Genomic DNA, 20,520 nt, shown 5'->3' with positions numbered 1-20,520 from the left:
CACCACCCACAACTGCTGTGTCTACACTAAGCCACCGCCCACAACTGCTCTGCCTACACTAAGCCGCCGCCCACAACTGCTCTGCCTACACTAAGCCACCACCCACAACTGCTCTGCCTACACTAAGCCTTAGGTGATTCCAGGTCTGTGCATCTTTATAACCTTTGGTTAGTATATAGGATTTCTGGCAGATCGGCTGGTGAATGAGCAGTTGCTCCTTGCTAACTGTGCCGTGCCGTGTAACTGAGAACTGGCCGCAGTGTGTCCGTGTGTGATGGCAGCTTCCGTTTAGTATATTGGATACTGCGGTCACAGAAATGTGAGTTTGTATTACAGTTAGATGTGAATTAAAGGTACTGATTCTGTATAGACAGCGGTCCTACATCCCATCATACAGAGCGCGCGCCGGAGAATGCACATGTGATAATGTCTGCGGTTTGCTGACGCTGTGTGTGGGGTTGTCGGCTCTGATGCGTATGGTGTATGATCTGCATGGTAATGCATGGGAATCCTGTGGATTCTAGACAGATGTGATACTGGATGAGACTGCTATTCTAGGCCACCCCTCTAGAGGGAGCCTTTCAGCCATTGTGTCCCCCCCCCCCTCCCCCCCTGTCCTGTGTCCATGCACATAGCAGCTACCTCTGGCATCAGTCAGGTCTTAATAATAGTCAGGATTTCTCTGTCTGTCTGATGCAGGGAAAGGCATGCGATTCTGAGAGGTGTGAACCTTGCCTTGGGGGGGCATTCAGAACCATGTGTGTATTGTATGGGCGTGGCCGCTTGGGTTGCACTTACTGGCCGCTGGATTGAGCACTTGCCCCAGAATCTGGTTAGCACCGTGCAAAGTTCTGGTTCAGCTCCTGCTAATTTTGGCTCTTGCAAATAAAAAAATTTACAATTTGGTTGAGCTAAAAGCTCATTATGTGTAATTATGCTGTGTTTGTGGCAGGTTTAGACCAGTGATGGCAATAAATTCCGGATAAAACCGTCTGATGCTGAAGAGGAACGTGTTAAAGAACTGGTTCCCCCAGATAATAATTACTTCCATTAGCTGAACCGCCCCACAGTCACAGCACAGCAGCCGGCAGCCACCACAGTCACAGCACAGCAGCCGGCAGACACCACAGTCACAGCAGAGCAGTCGGCAGCCACCACAGTCACAGCAGAGCAGTCGGCAGATTCCGCAGTCACAGCACAGCAGTCGGCAGACACCACAGTCACAGCACAGCAGCCGGCAGACATCACAGTCACAGCACAGCAGCCGTCAGACATCACAGTCACCGCACAGCAGCCGGCAGACACCACAGTCACAGCAGAGCAGCCGGCAGACACCACAGTCACAGCAGAGCAGCCGGCAGACACCACAGTCACAGCAGAGCAGCCGGCAGACACCACAGTCACAGCACAGCAGCCGGCAGACACCACAGTCACAGCACAGCAGCCGGCAGACACCACAGTCACAGCACAGCAGCCGGCAGACACCACAGTCACATCACAGCACAGCAGACACCACAGTCACAGCACAGCAGCCGGCAGATTCCGCAGTCACAGCACAGCAGCCGGCAGACACCACAGTCACAGCAGAGCAGCCACCACAGTCACAGCACAGCAGCCACCACAGTCACAGCAGAGCAGCCGGCAGACACCACAGTCACAGCACAGCAGCCGGCAGACACCACAGTCACAGCACAGCAGCCGGCAGACACCACAGTCACAGCACAGCAGCCGGCAGACATCACAGTCACAGCAGTCGGCAGATTCCGCAGTCACAGCACAGCAGTCGGCAGACACCACAGTCACAGCACAGCAGCCGGCAGACACCACAGTCACAGCACAGCAGCCACCACAGTCACAGCACAGCAGCCACCACAGTCACAGCACAGCAGCCGGCAGACACCACAGTCACAGCACAGCAGCCGGCAGACACCACAGTCACAGCAGAGCAGCCGGCAGACACCACAGTCACAGCACAGCAGCCGGCAGACACCACAGTCACAGCACAGCAGCCGGCAGACACCACAGTCACAGCACAGCAGCCGGCAGACACCACAGTCACAGCACAGCAGCCGGCAGACACCACAGTCACAGCACAGCACAGCAGACACCACAGTCACAGCACAGCAGCCGGCAGATTCCGCAGTCACAGCACAGCAGCCGGCAGACACCACAGTCACAGCACAGCAGCCGGCAGACACCACAGTCACAGCAGAGCAGCCACCACAGTCACAGCACAGCAGCCACCACAGTCACAGCAGAGCAGCCGGCAGACACCACAGTCACAGCACAGCAGCCGGCAGACACCACAGTCACAGCACAGCAGCCGGCAGACATCACAGTCACAGCAGTCGGCAGATTCCGCAGTCACAGCACAGCAGTCGGCAGACACCACAGTCACAGCACAGCAGCCGGCAGACACCACAGTCACAGCACAGCAGTCGGCAGACACCACAGTCCCAGCACAGCAGTCGGCAGACACCACAGTCACAGCACAGCAGCCGGCAGATACCACAGTCACAGCACAGCAGGCGGCAGCCACCACAGTCACAGCACAGCAGCCGGCAGACACCACAGTCACAGCACAGCAGCTGGCAGACACCACAGTCACAGCAGAGCAGTCGGCAGACACCACAGTCACAGCACAGCAGCCGGCAGACACCACAGTCACAGCACAGCAGCTGGCAGACACCACAGTCACAGCAGAGCAGTCGGCAGACACCACAGTCACAGCACAGCAGCCGGCAGACACCACAGTCACAGCAGAGCAGCCGGCAGACACCACAGTCACAGCAGAGCAGTCGGCAGACACCACAGTCACAGCACAGCAGCCGGCAGACATCACAGTCACAGCACAGCAGCCGGCAGACACCACAGTCACAGCACAGCAGCCGGCAGACACCACAGTCACAGCACAGCAGCCGGCAGACACCACAGTCACAGCACAGCAGCCGGCAGACACCACAGTCACAGCAGAGCAGCCACCACAGTCACAGCACAGCAGCCACCACAGTCACAGCAGAGCAGCCGGCAGACACCACAGTCACAGCACAGCAGCCGGCAGACACCACAGTCACAGCACAGCAGCCGGCAGACACCACAGTTACAGCACAGCAGCCGGCAGACATCACAGTCACAGCAGTCGGCAGATTCCGCAGTCACAGCACAGCAGTCGGCAGACACCACAGTCACAGCACAGCAGCCGGCAGACACCACAGTCACAGCACAGCAGTCGGCAGACACCACAGTCACAGCACAGCAGTCGGCAGACACCACAGTCACAGCACAGCAGTCGGCAGACACCACAGTCACAGCACAGCAGCCGGCAGATACCACAGTCACAGCACAGCAGGCGGCAGACACCACAGTCACAGCACAGCAGCCGGCAGACACCACAGTCACAGCACAGCAGCTGGCAGACACCACAGTCACAGCAGAGCAGTCGGCAGACACCACAGTCACAGCACAGCAGCCGGCAGACACCACAGTCACAGCAGAGCAGCCGGCAGACACCACAGTCACAGCAGAGCAGTCGGCAGACACCACAGTCACAGCACAGCAGCCGGCAGACACCACAGTCACAGCAGAGCAGTCGGCAGATTCCGCAGTCACAGCACAGCAGCCGGCAGACACCACAGTCACCGCAGCCAGCAATCGACATTCACCACAGTCACTGTACAGCGGCTGGCAATCACCGTACAGCAACAGGCAATCACCACAGTCATTGTACAGCAGCCGGCAGACACCACAGTCACCGATTCACCGTACAGCAACCGGCTATCGCCATAGTCATTGCACAGCAGCCGGCAGACACCACAGTCACCGCACAGCAGTCGGCAGACACCACAGTCACCGCAGCTGGCAATCACCGCTCAGCAGCCGGCAATCACCACAGTCACCGCACAGCAGCCGGCAGACACCACAGTCACCGCACAGCAGTCGGCAGACACCACAGTCACCGCAGCTGGCAACACCGCTCAGCAGCCGGCAATCGCCACAGTCACCGCTCAGCAGCTGGCAGACACCACACAGCAACCGTAAGTCATCACACCGCAGTCACTGTACAACGCCTGCCAGTTACCACACAGCAACTGACAATCACCGCACAGCAACCGGCAATCACCACAGTTACCACACAGCAGCCAGAAAACACTGCATGGCCAGGTGAGGAAAGCCAGTAACTGACACCAGAAAAGCTTCACCACACACATATTAAACTTCATACACACACTAGACTAAACTCGGCTGAGGTGGCGACTAAAGACCTCCTCTGCCGTGCACCTAGGTCAGTGATGGGTAACCTTGGCACGCCAGCTGTGACAAAACTACAAATCCCATCATGCCTCTGCCTCTCCGAGTTAGTATTGCAATGCCTCATGGGACGTGTAGTTCCACCACAGCTGGAGTGCCAAGGTTAGCCATCACTGAAATAGTGTGTATACAGCGGCCCCAATATGTCAGTGAGAGATCTGGTATGTTGGATCTTGTCTGAATGCAGCCCATCGTCACACCTACGCTCCGCCTCCTCCTTCGTGGGCCGCACATGATCCCCCAACCCCCCTCATGGAGGTGGTAAAATCGGTCAATGATTGGCCAATCATAATTGAAAGTGTGTACCAGGCTTAAAGGGGAACTTCAGCCTAAACAAACATACTGGGCTCTATTCTCAATGAGTTAACGCATGAGTTAAATTAGGTAGTGATAAACACCGACCAAAATATCTCCATTTTGAAATTCACATTTTTTTTTTCTCACTAAATTACCTCATGCGGTAAAAGTGAGGTAATTACCTCAAAATTTATCTCCAATTTGAGATTCTCAATTGAAAAGTTGGTGTTAATTAAGGATTTTTTTATCACCTACAAATGGTAGGTGATAATTATCACTTCTCTGCATTTGGCCTTCAGGGCGGAGCCTTTTGAGCTTTCTTTGTACGAGTTTATGTCAATTTTACACAGAAGGCAGAAAAGACGAGTGTGTCTAATCTCAAGGCGCACTTTCTGACCTCATACAGTCTTTTAGATGATTTTATAGATGCCAAGGAGGAAATTCATCTCTGCTCTAAAAAATAAGCAACAGCATAATTACCTTTAAAGAAAAACATTTTTTGTTACAGCTGATACAAATCCAGCAAAAAAATCTCCAGTGTATGTACTTCCTGCTTTCATGGATGCAGACATAGGGTTAACATTCTGTGTTTACACATTAGCTGCTCTGCTGAGGCAGCCAGCTGGCACAGATGAGAGCCTAAATTACAGTTGTGATTATTCACAGATGAGGGGGGATTAGACAGGCTAAATTATATACATACGGGGTGCATTTCTATAGGTTTTCCTTCTGTCCTGTGCAAGAGTTCAGGTCCACTGTAAATGTGACAGGCTTTCCTGGGTCGTCTCTGTGTAATGGGTGGCAAGTATGTGGGCTGCCCTACAGTGGTCAAAAAAGCTTTATTTCCGTACATATTACTGACTGTTCATCACCTGTTTTATCACCAGTTTTACCGCACTTTTATCAAACATTTATAACACTTGGTACATTTTTAGTGAATACTCACTATTTTCACTATTTTTAGTGAATTATCACTGGAGGTAATTTTTCACCCAAAAAAGAGTTACCACACATGATTTTGTGAATAGAGCCCACTGTCATTAAAGGGACACTTCAGCCAGAAAAAAAATGAGTTTTACTCACCTGGGGCTTCTACCAGCCCCCTGAAGCAGTCCTGTGCCCTCGCAGCCACTCACTAATCCTCTGCTCCCCCGCTGCCAGCTAGCTCTGCTTCTACCAGCCCCCTGCAGCCATCCTGTGCCCTCGCAGCCACTCACTTATCCTCTGGTCTCCCGCTGCCAGCTAGTTCTGCTTCTACCAGCCCCCTGCAGCAGTCCTCTGCCCTCGCAGCCACTCACTGCTGCTCCAGTCCCCCGCCACCAGCTAGTTCTGCTTCTATCAGCCCCCTGCAGCAGTCCTGAGCCCTCGCAGCCACTCACTAATCCTCTGGCCCCCCGCTGCCTGCTAGTTCTGCTTCTACCAGCCCCCTGCAGCAGTCCTGTGCCCTCGCAGCCACTCACTAATCCTCTGCTCCCCCGCTGCCAGCTAGTTCTGCTTCTACCAGCCCCCTGCAGCAGTCCTGTGCCCTCGCAGCCACTCACTAATCCTCTGCTCCCCCGCTGCCAGCTAGTTCTGCTTCTACCAGCCCCCTGCAGCAGTCCTGTGCCCTCGCAGCCACTCACTAATCCTCTGGCCCCCCACCGCCAGCTAGTTCTGCTTCTACCAGCCCCCTGCAGCCGTCCTGTGCCCTCGCAGTCACTCACTAATCCTCTGGTCCCCCGCTGCTGTTACACCCTGAAAAAGGGAATTATAAAGAAGAACTCCATGAGCATGCTTCCTCTGCCTGCATCATGTCTGATGAGAATGTTTATTCAAATAAAATCTTGTATAGCATAGAAAAAGGTTTTCAATAAGAACTTTTCCACAATAACATCCAGTTCTCGTCCATTTAACAGTCATATAAAAGGGCAAATACAAAAGCATTTCTTGCTGAACAGATAAAGATGCATTAACTTTGCTGGCTGATCTTCATAACTGCATAGATTCCCTGTGACACATGGTTCCAGCATGGCTGACTGCAGTGAGTCACTAAACACACATGTGACTGCACACTAGCTCAGATGCATTTGCAATAACCATATTATTCCTGCAGATCTGTGAGTTATAAGGCTTCATGTGAACACACACATTGCATACTGGCTGTGAGGCCTGATCTTCTTCTGCACAAATCACTAACATGGCTGAGCGCTGGTTGCCTAACATGTAGCACATATAGTACTGAAATGACTGAATTAGCTAGCTTTCTAATATACAGTATAACTCCCTGATATATAACACATATACACTAACATGGCTGAATGGCTAGCTGCCTGATATATAACACATCCAGCACTGCTCAGTTTACCCACAGCAAATATCTACTTCACATACATTCAACATGTTCATAAGTTGTTCATATAACATACAATAACTGTCTAGCAATCACTGAATTCACTTTGATCTCAAAGTATGGATAAAATACCTGAAAAAGGGAATTATAAAGAAGAACTCCATGAGCATGCTTCCTCTGCCTGCATCATGTCTGATGAGAATGAGGCAGCAGGCCACGAGCCTCCCCTTAGGTACTTTCCCCAGGTCAACAAGTTGCTAAACATAAACAGACTCAGGCAATAGATAGCCCAAATCCTGATCCTGTATTTCAGCCTGTTATCTCCACAGATATTTCAAAGAATAGGATTCTTTTCCAATAGCTTATTGGGAAGTTACTGCTTTACAGATTTTTCTACACAAAAATCAGTCTATTACACTCTCCCCTGCAAAATTAGATGGCGTCCCGACATCTACACATACTTTAACTTGACAATTTCTCAACCCCAGGCATTCTGGTAACTTATCTGCACTATACAGTGATCAATTTGGTTAGCTATATCAACAGCACACAGCTACGCCTCATACATATTCTTAGAACTCTTCTTTAGGGTCTGAAATCTCTAACTATGCTTCATAACAAACACAGTTTGACTTCTAGTATGCCTGTAGAAATGTTGGTTGGTAGATCTGAAAGGGTTTTGACCACATTGTCATTGGTTCAACCCCTCTAATTGGCATGGGATAATACTGGTAAAGCATTTCATTGGCATTCACTACATTATAGCATGTTGGCGTTCCCAGTTGGTCATAAGTAAAGACTTTAGGAGCTCGCCTTTCTCTCCTGGGTAAGCTATGGACTTGTGTGTGATCTTCAACTGAATTTGGAGATTGGGATACTAGAACCTCATCCTGCATCTCAACTGATTGGTCATCCTCCCTTGGATTATCTTCTTGCTCAACAGTCTCTTGTAGTATCTCAGGCTCACTTGTATTGGTCAAAGGTGCTTCTTCATCCAGCTCATTCAGTTCATTAAGTGCAGATGTCTCTCGCTCACTATCCACTTGTGCATTAGTAGTCTCACTAATTCTATCATCATTGAGCTCTTGAGGCTGCGTTACCGGATGGTAATAGTACACATATTCTTCTTCCTCATCTTCTTCCTCTTGATTTGTGTCTTTGTGATCTAGCTCTTTCTTTCTTTCCTTCTGTTTAACTGGTGGTTTTGGTTGAACTTCCAGTGGTAAATAATCACATGGTAACAAGAGATTGCGATGCATGATCCTTGATCTTCCTCTACCCTGCTCAGGTTTGATTTCATAGACTGGGAGATCTTTTCCAACTTGACGAATCACAACATGAATGTTCTCTTCCCAATGACTACGGAGCTTTCCAGTACCTCCTCTAGGCGTCAAGTTTTTGACTAGGACACGGTCACCTGGACACAATACTGAGCTTCTTATTCTTCCATCATAATGTTTCTTACTTCTCTCTGTTGACTTTTTCATATTCTCTCGCACTATTTCGTATGCATCCTGCATTTCTTGTTTCCATTTTTCCATGTATGCTCGATGATCAGGTTTTCCTGTCTCTGAGGTAAGTCCAAACAAGAGGTCAATAGGCAATCTTGGAGATCTTCCAAAAAGGAGGTAAAAAGGGGAAAAGCCTGTTACTTCACATCGTGTGCAATTATATGCATAGACAAGCTTATTCAAAGAGTCTTTCCAATTTGTCTTCTGTTTCTCAGTAAGAGTCCTAAGCATCTGTAACAATGTTCTGTTGAAGCGTTCCACTTGTCCATTCCCTTGGGGGTGATACGGTGTTGTTCTTGATCCTAATACACCACAGTTCTTTTTCAACTGAGCAAAAAGCTGGTTTTCAAATTCACCGCCTTGATCATGATGTATTCGCATTGGCATTCCATACTTTAGAGCATAATCATTGAAGATTCGATCAGCAACTGTTTTAGCAGACTTTGAGGTGGTGGCATAAGCTTGAGCAAAACGAGTAAAGTGATCGATGATTATCAGGATATATTCATATCCACCTTTACATTTATCTATGTGGAGAAAATCTATTGACACAAGTTCAAATGGCTGTGTTGTAACAATACTTGTAAGAGGTGCTCGTGTTTCTTTGCATGGCGTCTTTTGTTTCAAACAGGTACAAGTTCTTGCCACATAATGTTCAACTTCCTTCTGCATGTAAGGCCAAAAGAATCTATCCCGGATCAATGATAGTGTTCTGTCAATACCTTGATGGCCCATCTCATCATGTAATTCCTTTAACACGGTAACCTTGTATTCTTCAGGTAATACAAGTTGTGTCTTGTTCAATGTTCTTCTTTGGAGAATTCCTTTTTCATCAATACAAAGTCTTTCCCAGTTGCGAAGTAGACACTTGCTTTGCTTGCTAAGAGTATTCAGTTCATAACCTGATGGCTTATGGTTCTTCACCTTGCACTGTATTATTGGGCCAATGTGCTTGTCATCTTGCTGTGCTCGTCGAATTTCATCAACTGAAAATGGTTTACCTATTTCATCAATCACTCCTGTACTTTGGGTATCTGTAACTGCTAGGCAAACCCACGGTAGGTTACAGTCTTGAACCTCAATAGCTTGGATTGTTGCTGCCACACAATCAGATGTCAGTTCTTCAGTACATTGTTCCATCACCCTCTCAATATTTAATGGCATTCTTGACAACGAATCTGCATCCACATTTTCTTTACCAGGTCGGTAACGAATGGTGAAATGGAAATCTGCAAGTTCTGCTACCCATCTGTATCCAGTGGCGTTTAGCTTGGCACTCAATAGCACATATGTGAGTGGATTGTTATCACTGTACACTGTGAACGTTGGTGCATAATACAGGTAGTCTCTAAATTTTTCTGTAATGGCCCACTTCAAAGCAAGGAATTCCAATTTTCCAGAGTGAAGATGGTAATTCCGTTCAGCTGCAGTTAAAGTCCGGGAGCCATAGGCTATCACACGAAGTCTTCCCTCTTGTTGTTGATATAGAACTGCACCGAGGCCTTGATTGGAGGCATCTGTGTGGAGGATAAACGGCTGGGAAAAATCTGGAAAACCAAGGACTGGTGGCTCAACTAGACAGTCTATCAATTCTTCCAAGATACATTGATGTTTTTCCGTCCAGTTAATCAGTTTATGTGATGACACCCCTTTTCTCTTCATTGTAACTTGTCGTGTACTGATGCTGCTTTGTGGTATATGGTCTTCTGGGGTCCCTTTCAACAAATCATAAAGTGGTCCAGCAATACGAGAAAAGTTTGGTATATACTGTCTGTAATAGCTTAACAAGCCCATGATGGCACGTAATTCTCCCACAGTGCTTGGTCTCTTCTCCTTTAAAGCTCTTACTGCAATAGTGTCAGCTGGATCCATCTTGCTACCTTCAGATGAAACAATTCTTCCTAAATAGCGCACCTCACGTTTAAACAGTTCACACTTCTTAGGCTTCAGCTTTATTCCATACTTCCTCAACCTCTGAAGTACTTCTCTGACATGATTCACATGTTCCTCAAATGACTGACTGTACACCAATGTATCGTCCAAGTAGGGTATACATATGTTGTCTCGTACATCTTCCAAACATTCTTCCATACAACGTTGGAAAGCTGCAGGCGCATTCATTAACCCGAAAGGAATTCTTATCCATTCATATAGGCCCCATGGGGTCACAAATGCAGTCAAGTGTCTGCTGTCTTCTTCCATAAACCCTTGATGGTAGGCTTTTCCCTGATCCAGTAATGAAAACCATGAGTGGCCACCAAGGCTATCCAGGATGTCTTGTACTCGAGGAATTGGTTGTCTATCAGGGTGAGTCTTCTTATTCAGTTCTCTGAAATCTATGCACAAGCGTAGGCTACCATCTTTTTTTCTTACGCAGACAACTGGTGAAGCATAAGATGAGCAGGATTTTTGTACCCATCCTTGCATAATAAGGTTGTGAAGATAGTCTTTCATTTCTTTGTAGAGTGGCTTCGGTGTGGATATGTATGTGCGCGCTACAGGATTCATATCACTCAAGGAGATTCTTAACTTTAGCTTCCCAATGCTTCCAATATCGTCATCTGATTTGGAGAAAGAAGAACATTCTTCACGAAGTAGTTTCCGTACCACCTCTTTTTCGAATTCACCCAAGTGGCTCAGGTCAATTGGGGGATCCCATGGAGTATCAGCAACTTGCTCGCTTCCTGCTTTTACTTGACTCACTGACACTGGAAGGCTTTTATTGGGTTTCTCCAAGATGGTATCTGGATACACAGCTTGAACATGCTGTACAGTACCTATTACAGTTCTTCCTAATAACTCAATGTCATGGTTAGTTGGGTTTTGTACAGTAAGGACAATATAAGGCAACACACCACTTCTCAGCGTTACTAACGTCTCACAAAACTCAAGTCCTTCAGGCCACTGGGGACTGATATCTGGCTCAAAGAGAACTGTAGTGTCCTTAGTTAATGATTGGGTTTGCACTTTACAATCTATCTGAACAGAGGTGTGTCTTGGCACGATGACTTTCTCTTTGGTCGTTCTCACTACATAGTCGCATGGTTGCTCAGTTGTCACCATATCTATGAAGGCAGTGACACTTTCTCTCTCAAGGTTTGGGAAGGTGGCTCTTAGTGTCTCATGCAGTTGCTCTCTTTTTGTTGCCGATACTTGTGCTGTGGCGCTAGATTTAACTATTCGCTCAATAACATTAAAGCCTATAATAGGTTTGGAGAGCTTTCCACCCTTCATCACTAAGATGGGGACAACAAGTTCAGTGAGATCATCGTTATCTGTAGCTAATCCAAATGTAACTTCGATGAATCCTAAATAAGGGATGCTCTGTCCATTAGCAGCTGTGATCTTCAAATCCTCAGAAGCATCAAGTAACTCATAAATGTCTCTTAACTTCACATCTGGCAAATATCTCTTTTTCCATTCTTCATCAACAATGGATACTTGGGAGCCCGTATCCCATAATGCTCGTGTTCTATGCCCCTGTATGTAGCACTCAGCTATACACTGTTTCCCTACCAGAGTGACAAGGTGGGAATGACTATCCTCCTTTCTAGGGCTGCTGGCATGCACTGGTGGACCATGATACTGTCCACACGATTTCCTGTGTTTAGGCCAATGTTCAGCTTGACAGATTTTTGAACAATAGGTAGCTTTCTTACAAGATGTACATCGGCTGAGCTTCTGATTTCTCCCCTGAACACCACAGTGGAAACAATATGGTTGGGACATTCTTCTCCTATTGGTTACTCCCTGTCCCGTGGAAGTAACCATCTCCCATTTAAAGGATCATCTTTGTTTAGTCTTGTACCTCTCGCTTTGCATCCTGCAAGGAAGTGCTCACTACTTCGACATCGGTAACAATGGCTGCAATATTCATTTCCATTTTGCTGACACCAAATACACTTTCTCAGAGGGGCATATGCTGAAGGGTAGTGGCGTTGAGGTCTAAACTTTTGTTGATAGGGGGTAGCGGACATCTGTCTCGGTTCTTGGGGAAACACACAACTTTCTGGAGAATACTGTAACTGTTGAGGGGGTATACACTCCTTTGCTGCAGGTGGTGTCTGATACTGTGTCTGTACAGTGGTAGGTTGTTGAATCGATTCTCTGATTTGTGCAACTTCCGCACCCAGGTTTTTTAATAAAGCTAGGTCAGAACGCATTTCTTTCAGTTCATTCAGTACCTCAGATTGAGTGTTACTAGTTTGGCACAGGTGAGTGCTTTTACCTTTTGTAGCTGTAGATGTCTCTGAATGGACTGAGTGCACTGTGGCTGGTCGTTGTGGGGTGAGTAGCTTCTTTTTGTTCTGTCTCTCTGCTTCATTTGCACAGGAAATGTTGAGTTTCTCCAGAAGCAGTTCATCACTTGTTGTTGTTTGCTGCAGGAATGGTTGAAGGTCACTTCTGATGTTGTCATTTTGCAAACCTGTTAAGACAGTATGAAGAAACATACTCTGTACCAGTACAGGATCATATCTTAGACCAGATTCTGCCTCCTGGGAAGCAAACAGGATTTTTTGTCTTAAATCAAAGGCACGGATCAAGAAAGTCTGTGGGTCTTCTTTACTACTTTGTACCTCTGATGTCAGTTGCTTGTACAATTCTGTTGCACCCTTCTCTTGGTAATGAGATCTGAGAATTCTCCTCAAAGTGGGCAAAGTAAGGTTGGTCTTACCCTCCAGGTAGCTGCGCAGCTGCAAATCTGGTGCTATTGCCCTAATCACTGCATCAACAATTTCTATTTCAGGAAACCCCTTGCTGATTCCCTGCTCAATTTGGTGGGCTAAGCTAGAAAAAGTCAGTTTGTCCTTTTGGCCTGGCTGACCTATCTGACCTGATATTTTAAATTCTCTACCCCACTGCAAAGGAACATGATGCTGGAAAGTCTGCAGAGCGGGAACACGGCCTTCATTCCAATGCTTATCTCCTCCCCTTACTGACTTTTTTGCTTCACTGATCTGATTTGTCTGCTCCTGCTGTGCTAACGTTAATTTCAATTGTAGTGCTTCTATCTCTTTTTTCAACTGTTCAGCTTCTGAGAGAGGAACTATCTGTCCCTGTACTACACCTGCCTGTGTCTCCTCTGAAACTGCCTGCTTCGGTACACTATCCCTACAAGATTGTTGCAGCTCTTTCACTTTATCCTGTAGCATGAGTAACTCAGACATGCCCTGATCCTCTAGTTCACATAACTCTTCCCTCTCCAGATACCTCATAATATGCAAGATTATAAAGGACCGACTTTTATCTGCCACATTTTTAGATGATGGACCAGCAATAGATAAAAAGTCACATATTTCCAGCAAAGCATCTTTGGATAATGCATACAAGGCACCGCCCACTTGTACTTTCAAGTCCTCAACACCCGATGATTCCATCTCGATTCCTAGTCCTGGAACAAGTTTAGTCTAATGTTCAACCTTTTCCTGTAGGATAGACAGCGCAGCTCTCCTGGCACTATTCTTTAACCTCAGATCACATGCAAGTCTCTCCTTCCACAGCTGTTGAACCACCACGACCTCTCTGTTCTCTCTGGCAATCAGCGTGTTTGAAGTTGAATGATGATTAGGGATGTCTGTCTGGGCAGCTAATCCTCATCACATTCATCTCGGTGGGACCTCCAAAATGTTACACCCTGAAAAAGGGAATTATAAAGAAGAACTCCATGAGCATGCTTCCTCTGCCTGCATCATGTCTGATGAGAATGTTTATTCAAATAAAATCTTGTATAGCATAGAAAAAGGTTTTCAATAAGAACTTTTCCACAATAACATCCAGTTCTCGTCCATTTAACAGTCATATAAAAGGGCAAATACAAAAGCATTTCTTGCTGAACAGATAAAGATGCATTAACTTTGCTGGCTGATCTTCATAACTGCATAGATTCCCTGTGACACATGGTTCCAGCATGGCTGACTGCAGTGAGTCACTAAACACACATGTGGCTGCACACTAGCTCAGATGCATTTGCAATAACCATATTATTCCTGCAGATCTGTGAGTTATAAGGCTTCATGTGAACACACACATTGCATACTGGCTGTGAGGCCTGATCTTCTTCTGCACAAATCACTAACATGGCTGAGCGCTGGTTGCCTAACATGTAGTACATATAATACTGAAATGACTGAATTAGCTAGCTTTCTAATATACAGTATAACTCCCTGATATATAACACCTATACACTAACATGGCTGAATGGCTAGCTGCCTGATATATAACACATCCAGCACTGCTCAGTTTAACCACAGCAAATATCTGCTTCACATACATTTAACATGTTCATAAGTTGTTCATATAACATACAATAGCTGTCTAGCAATCACTGAATTCACTTTGATCTCAAAGTATGGATAAAATACCTGAAAAAGGGAATTATAAATAAGAACTCCATGAGCATGCTTCCTCTGCCTGCATCATGTCTGATGAGAATGAGGCAGCAGGCCACGAGCCTCCCCTTAGGGTGGCCACTAATGATCCAATCTTTTTTATCCAATCTTACCATTTCTATGTAATATAAGGGAACTGCCTATAGTATCCATTCAATATATTCACTCAGTTTACTCTTCTACTACATAGATTTGGTAAGATTGGATGAAAAAGATTGGATCATTAGTGGCCACCATTAGGTACTTTCCCCAGGTCAACAAGTTGCTAAACATAAACAGACTCAGGCAATAGATAGCCCAAATCCTGATCCTGTATTTCAGCCTGTTATCTCCACAGATATTTCAAAGAATAGGATTCTTTTCCAATAGCTTATTGGGAAGTTACTGCTTTACAGATTTTTCTACACAAAAATCAGTCTATTACACTGCCAGCTAGTTCTGCTTCTACCAGCCCCCTGCAGCCATCCTGTGCCCTCGCAGCCACTCACTAATCCTCTGGTCCCCCGCTGCCAGCTAGTTCTGCTTCTATCAGCCCCCTGCAGCAGTCCTGTGCCCTCGCAGCCACTCACTAATCCCCTGGTCCCATGCTGCCAGCTAGTTTCGTTTTTGCCGCTGCGCTATTGCGGGCCGCAACGCATACAAAAATACCTGTTGCCGCATTACGAACGCATAGATATACGGCAACGCGTATTTTTGTATGCGTTGCGGCCCGTAATAGCGCTAATTACAGTCGGGAATGTGGAGAAAGCTACGCGTGGCCAGTCCTGACGGGCCTGTCGGCAAAAACGAAACTAGCTGGCAGCATGGGACCAGGGGATTAGTGAGTGGCTGCGAGGGCACAGGACTGCTGCAGGGGGCTGATAGAAGCAGAACTAGCTGGCAGCGGGGGACCAGAGGATTAGTGAGTGGCTGCGAGAGCACGGGACAGCTGCAGGGGGCTGGTAGAAGCAGAACTAGCTGGCATCGGGGACCAGAGGATTAGTGAGTGGCTGCGAGGGCACAGGACTGCTGCAGGAGGCTGGTAGGAGCAGAACTAGCTGGCAGCAGGGGACCAGAGGATTAGTGAGTGGCTGCGAGAGCACGGGACAGCTGCAGGGGGCTGGTAGAAGCAGAACTAGCAGGCAGCGGGAGACCAGAGGATCAGTGAGAGGCTGCGAGGGCACAGGACTGCTGCAGGGGGCTGGTAGAAGCAGAACTAGCTGGCAGCGGGGGACCAGAGGATTAGTGAGTGGCTGCGAGAGCACGGGACAGCTGCAGGGGGCTGGTAGAAGCAGAACTAGCTGGCAGCGGGGGACCAGAGGATTAGTGAGTGGCTGCGAGAGCACGGGACAGCTGCAGGGGGCTGGTAGAAGCAGAACTAGCTGGCAGTGGGGGACCAGAGGATTAGTGAGTGGCTGCGAGGGCACAGGATGGCTGCAGGGGGCTGGTAGAAGCAGGACTAGCTGGCAGTGGGGGACCAGAGGATTAGTGAGTGGCTGCGAGGGCACAGGACTGCTGCAGGGGGCTGGTAGAAGCAGAACTAGCTGGCAGCGGGGGACCAGAGGATTAGTGAGTGGCTGCGAGGGCACAGGATTGCTGCAGGGGGCTGGTAGAAGCAGAACTAGCTGGCATCGGGGACCAGAGGATTAGTGAGTGGCTGCGAGGGCACAGGACTGCTGCAGGGGGCTGGTAGAAGCAGAACTAGCTGGCAGCGGGGCACCAGAGGATTAGTGAGTGGCTGCGAGGGCACAGGACTGCTGCAGGGGGCTGGTAGAAGCAGAACTAGCTGGCAGCGGGGGAGCAGAGGATTAGTGAGTGGCTGCGAGGGCACAGGATTGCTGCAGGGGGCTGGTAGAAGCAGAACTAGCTGGCAGCGGGGGACCAGAGGATTAGTGAGTGGTTGCGAGGGCACAGGACAGCTGCAGGGGGCTGGTAGAAGCAGAACTAGCTGGCAGCGGGGGACCAGAGGATTAGTGAGTGGCTGCGAGGGCACAGGACTGCTGCAGGGGGCTGGTAGAAGCAGAACTAGCTGGCAGCGGGGGACCAGAGGATTAGTGAGTGGCTGCGAGGGCACAGGACTGCTGCAGGGGGCTGGTAGAAGCAGAACTAGCTGGCAGCGGGGGACCAGAGGATTAGTGAGTGGCTGCGAGGGCACAGGACAGCTGCAGGGGGCTGGTAGAAGCAGAACTAGCTGGCAGCGGGGGACCAGAGGATTAGTGAGTGGCTGCGAGGGCACAGGACAGCTGCAGGGGGCTGGTAGAAGCCCCAGGTGAGTAAAACTCTTTTTTTTTCTGACTTAAGGGTCACTTTAAGTTACATTATTATTATTGATTTATAAAGCGCCAACATATTCTGTGGCGCTGTACAAAGTAAGAAACAAACATGGGGTACATAATACAGACAATGGTGTACACTAATATACAAGATACATAATTAGTGACAAAATACAAAAAATGATACAAAATACAGAAGTGGTATTGACAGTGATAAAAGTAACATGATAAATAAAATGTATACTGTATTGGTTATGTTAATTAAAATAGATAGGTAATATCTCTTACCCATCTTGTTTTAAAAGAACAGGCACATGTTTGTGATTTCATGGGGGCAGCCATCTTTTTGGTTAAAAGGAGGTGACAGGGAGCATGAGACACAGTTCCAACTGTCCTGTGTCCTGATCACCCCTCCCAGCTGCGCATGCTAGGCTTCAAATCTCAAATTCAAAATTAAAAAAAAAAAAAAAACAAAGAACATCAGACATCCCATCATGCTTTGCACAGCATCAGGGGAAAAATGCCCGGGCAGTTTTCTTCTGTGCAGCTAAAAATGAGGCTTGGGTAAGAAAAACAAAGTGCTGATGCCTTGAAACCTAAAAGAAACACAAGGCCTTTTCAGTGGTGCTGAGTAGATTTTTAGTGTGGAGGTTCACTCATCTCCAGCTCTGTGTCAGCCTCCCTTCCTGTAGACCTTAAGGCCTTGTTCAGATTATAAATCGCCAGCACAATCGGAAGCGCTGGGCGCTTTTGTGAGTGCTTTTTAAAGCACTCTTCCCTGCGCTTTTAGAGAGATTTGCGCTTTGTTGAACATTTTTCTAATGGTTTTTCAAATTGCTTTCTCATAGATGTATCCTTCATTTTCCGCATGTGGTAAAAGTGCGGTAAAAAGTGACTAAGGCCTCTTTTACATTAACATTTGAGCTGTGTGCTCAGCTAGCAGTTACCAGGCAGCAGCGAGCAGTTACCAGGCAGCAGCGAGCAGTTACCAGGCAGCAGCGAGCAGTTACCAGGCAGCAGCGAGCAGTTACCAGGCAGCAGCGAGCAGTTACCAGGCAGCAGCGAGCAGTTACCAGGCAGCAGCGAGCAGTTACCAGGCAGCAGCGAGCAGTTACCAGGCAGCAGCGAGCAGTTACCAGGCAGCAGCAAGCAGTTACCAGGCAGCAGCGAGCAGTTACCAGGCAGCAGCAAGCAGTTACCAGGCAGCAGCGAGCAGTTACCAGGCAGCAACAAGCAGTTACCAGGCAGCAACGAGCAGTTACCAGGCAGCAGTGAGCAGTTACCAGGCAGCAACAAGCAGTTACCAGGCAGCAGTGAGCAGTTACCAGGCAGCAGCAAGCAGTTACCAGGCAGCAGTCAGCAGTTGTGAGAGTTTGAGAGGCATTTCACTGCCTATCAACAGTTCGTGGAAAGGAGGCCTAAATTTCCTCCACTTTGAAATTCTTAATTGAATAAATCTGTGGATAATATATCTGCGGAAAAGTGGTGATAAATATGTATTTTTTTTAATCATCGATAGAGGGCAGGTGATAATTATCACTTCTCTGCTGTTGCAGTCTAAAGGTTCGTATACACGTCTGATAAAGATCGTTCGTTACGAACGACTTGTGACGTTTACACGATATTCAAATTAGACCGAAAAGATCGTTCGTAATGAACGATTGTGTACACACGTGAACGATATAAGTATAAAGTACTGAACGACGAATGATAAAAATGTGTGCGCAAACGGAAGTGACGTTATGACAGGCAATAAGAACATGCGTACTACTCCACAGATAATCATTATCGGACGATCTTTGTACACACTGCAACGATTGAACGATTATCTTTCTAAAAAATCCGCCGGGTTGGATCAGCCGGATTTAACGATAACGGTCGTTATCGTCCAAAAAAACGATCGTTGGAACATTTGGAACGCATGATTATCGGTCCGATTGTCGTTATCGTTCGTTTTTGAACGATCGTTATCGTACGTGTGTACTCAGCTTAACATGGAGCCTTTCCGGCTTTGTTTGTGTTCATGTCAGTTGTACGTAGCAGGAGACAGAGAAGACGGGTGTGCCTAATGTCACGGCGCACTTTCTGACCTCGTACCCGTCTTTTAGATCCTAGGTTCTCAACGTGTAGTATGCGTACCCCAGGGGGTACTTCTGATGGTTTCAGGGGGTACTCGGGCTTGATATACTTCACCAAGAGTAATAAATGTAGAGTTTTAGAAAGGTATAAATCTTATTTTAACAACACCAAATGAGTATTTTAGCTAATTAAAAGCGATAGTGAATGCTTGGAAATCGTTTAGAACCAATTATCATGTACTGCGATGAATTATATGTTTGCCAAGGGGTACTTGTGATAATGGTTACTATGCTAGGGGGTACTTGGTGAGTACAGGGTTTTACAAGGGGTACATACCAATAAAATGTTGAGAAACACTGGTGTAGATTATTTAATAGATGCCGAGGAGGAACTTCCTCTCTGCTCTAAAAGATAAACAACAGCATAATTACCTTTAAAGAAAAACATTTCTGTGTTACAGCTGATACAAATCCTGCAATAAATCTACAGTGTGTCTACTTCCTGCTTTCATGGAAGCAGACATAGGAGGATGAAAATCCTGTGTTTAGAAATTAGGTGCTCTGCTGAGGCAGCCAGCTGGCACAGCTGAGAGCTCAAATTACAGTTGTGATTAGTCACAGATGAGGGGGAGTTACACAGACTAAACTCTCCTTCTGTCCTGCGCAAGAGTTGAGGTCCCCGCTGTATATGTGACAGGCTTTCCTGGGTCATCTCTGTGTAATGGGCGGCAAGCATATGGGCTGCCCTACCGTGTTCAAAAAAAGTCTTATTTCCAGCTTATGAATGTCTTGCTTAATGCCGTGTGCGGTGCAGAGATCAGCACTGGGGGTTGTCCAGGAGATGTAAAGCATTGCAAGAGGAGGCGGAGTTATGCTAATTTATCACATATTTCTGCCCATCCCTAATCATCAATATAAGATGCTAATTGTTGCAGAGTGTGTGCAGATTGTGGTGCAGAACTTGCAGTACACAGACAGGGCCGGTTCTTGCTGCATGCAGATTGTGGTGTAGGACTTGCAGTACACAGACAGGGCCGGTTCTTGCTGCATGCAGATTGTGGTGTAGGACTTGCAGTACACAGACAGGGCCGGTTCTTGCTGCATGCAGATTGTGGTGTAGGACTTGCAGTACACAGACAGAGCTGGTTCCTGCTACAATGGGGTCCCAGGGAAAAAGAAGTAGATTATGTTCTGACGTTCTCGGCAGCCGTGTCAGGTGAGTTGTACCCCAGCCTTCCACTGTAAGCTGCTCTATATATTGGCGGGTGAGGGGGTGCACTTGGAGAGGCCCCGCCTCCTTCCCCCTGCCAGCTGCTGCCTCCCCTCCACCACCCGTGCAGCAAATACCAGGGTACC

At 47.7% G+C, this 20,520-nt stretch overlaps 1 protein-coding gene across 3 annotated transcripts in view; it reads left to right on the top strand.

Annotated features, from left to right (window-relative positions):
• Nucleotides 1-20,520, top strand: part of GPT (glutamic--pyruvic transaminase) — a 108,717-nt gene that overhangs the window by 14,399 nt on the left and 73,798 nt on the right. Inside the window, exon 1 of one of the 3 annotated variants that reach the window (XM_068238171.1) lies at nt 98-143. The exons of 1 other annotated variant lie outside the window; for it this stretch is intronic. Coding sequence is in view for 1 of the 2 variants with exons in the window: in XM_068238166.1 (XP_068094267.1) it covers nt 318-319 (2 nt within the window). In the remaining variant the exon portion in view is untranslated. Of the gene's footprint in view, nt 1-97; nt 144-248; nt 320-20,520 lie in introns of those variants that run through there. One more of the 3 variants, XM_068238166.1, reaches the window with a different exon arrangement.

Source organism: Hyperolius riggenbachi, chromosome 5 (genome assembly GCF_040937935.1).
Source record: "Hyperolius riggenbachi isolate aHypRig1 chromosome 5, aHypRig1.pri, whole genome shotgun sequence".
In the NCBI taxonomy this organism is placed as follows: domain Eukaryota; kingdom Metazoa; phylum Chordata; class Amphibia; order Anura; family Hyperoliidae; genus Hyperolius; species Hyperolius riggenbachi.
The sequence above is the reverse complement of the archived record's forward strand: the minus strand, read 5'-3'. Positions and strand labels throughout refer to the sequence as shown.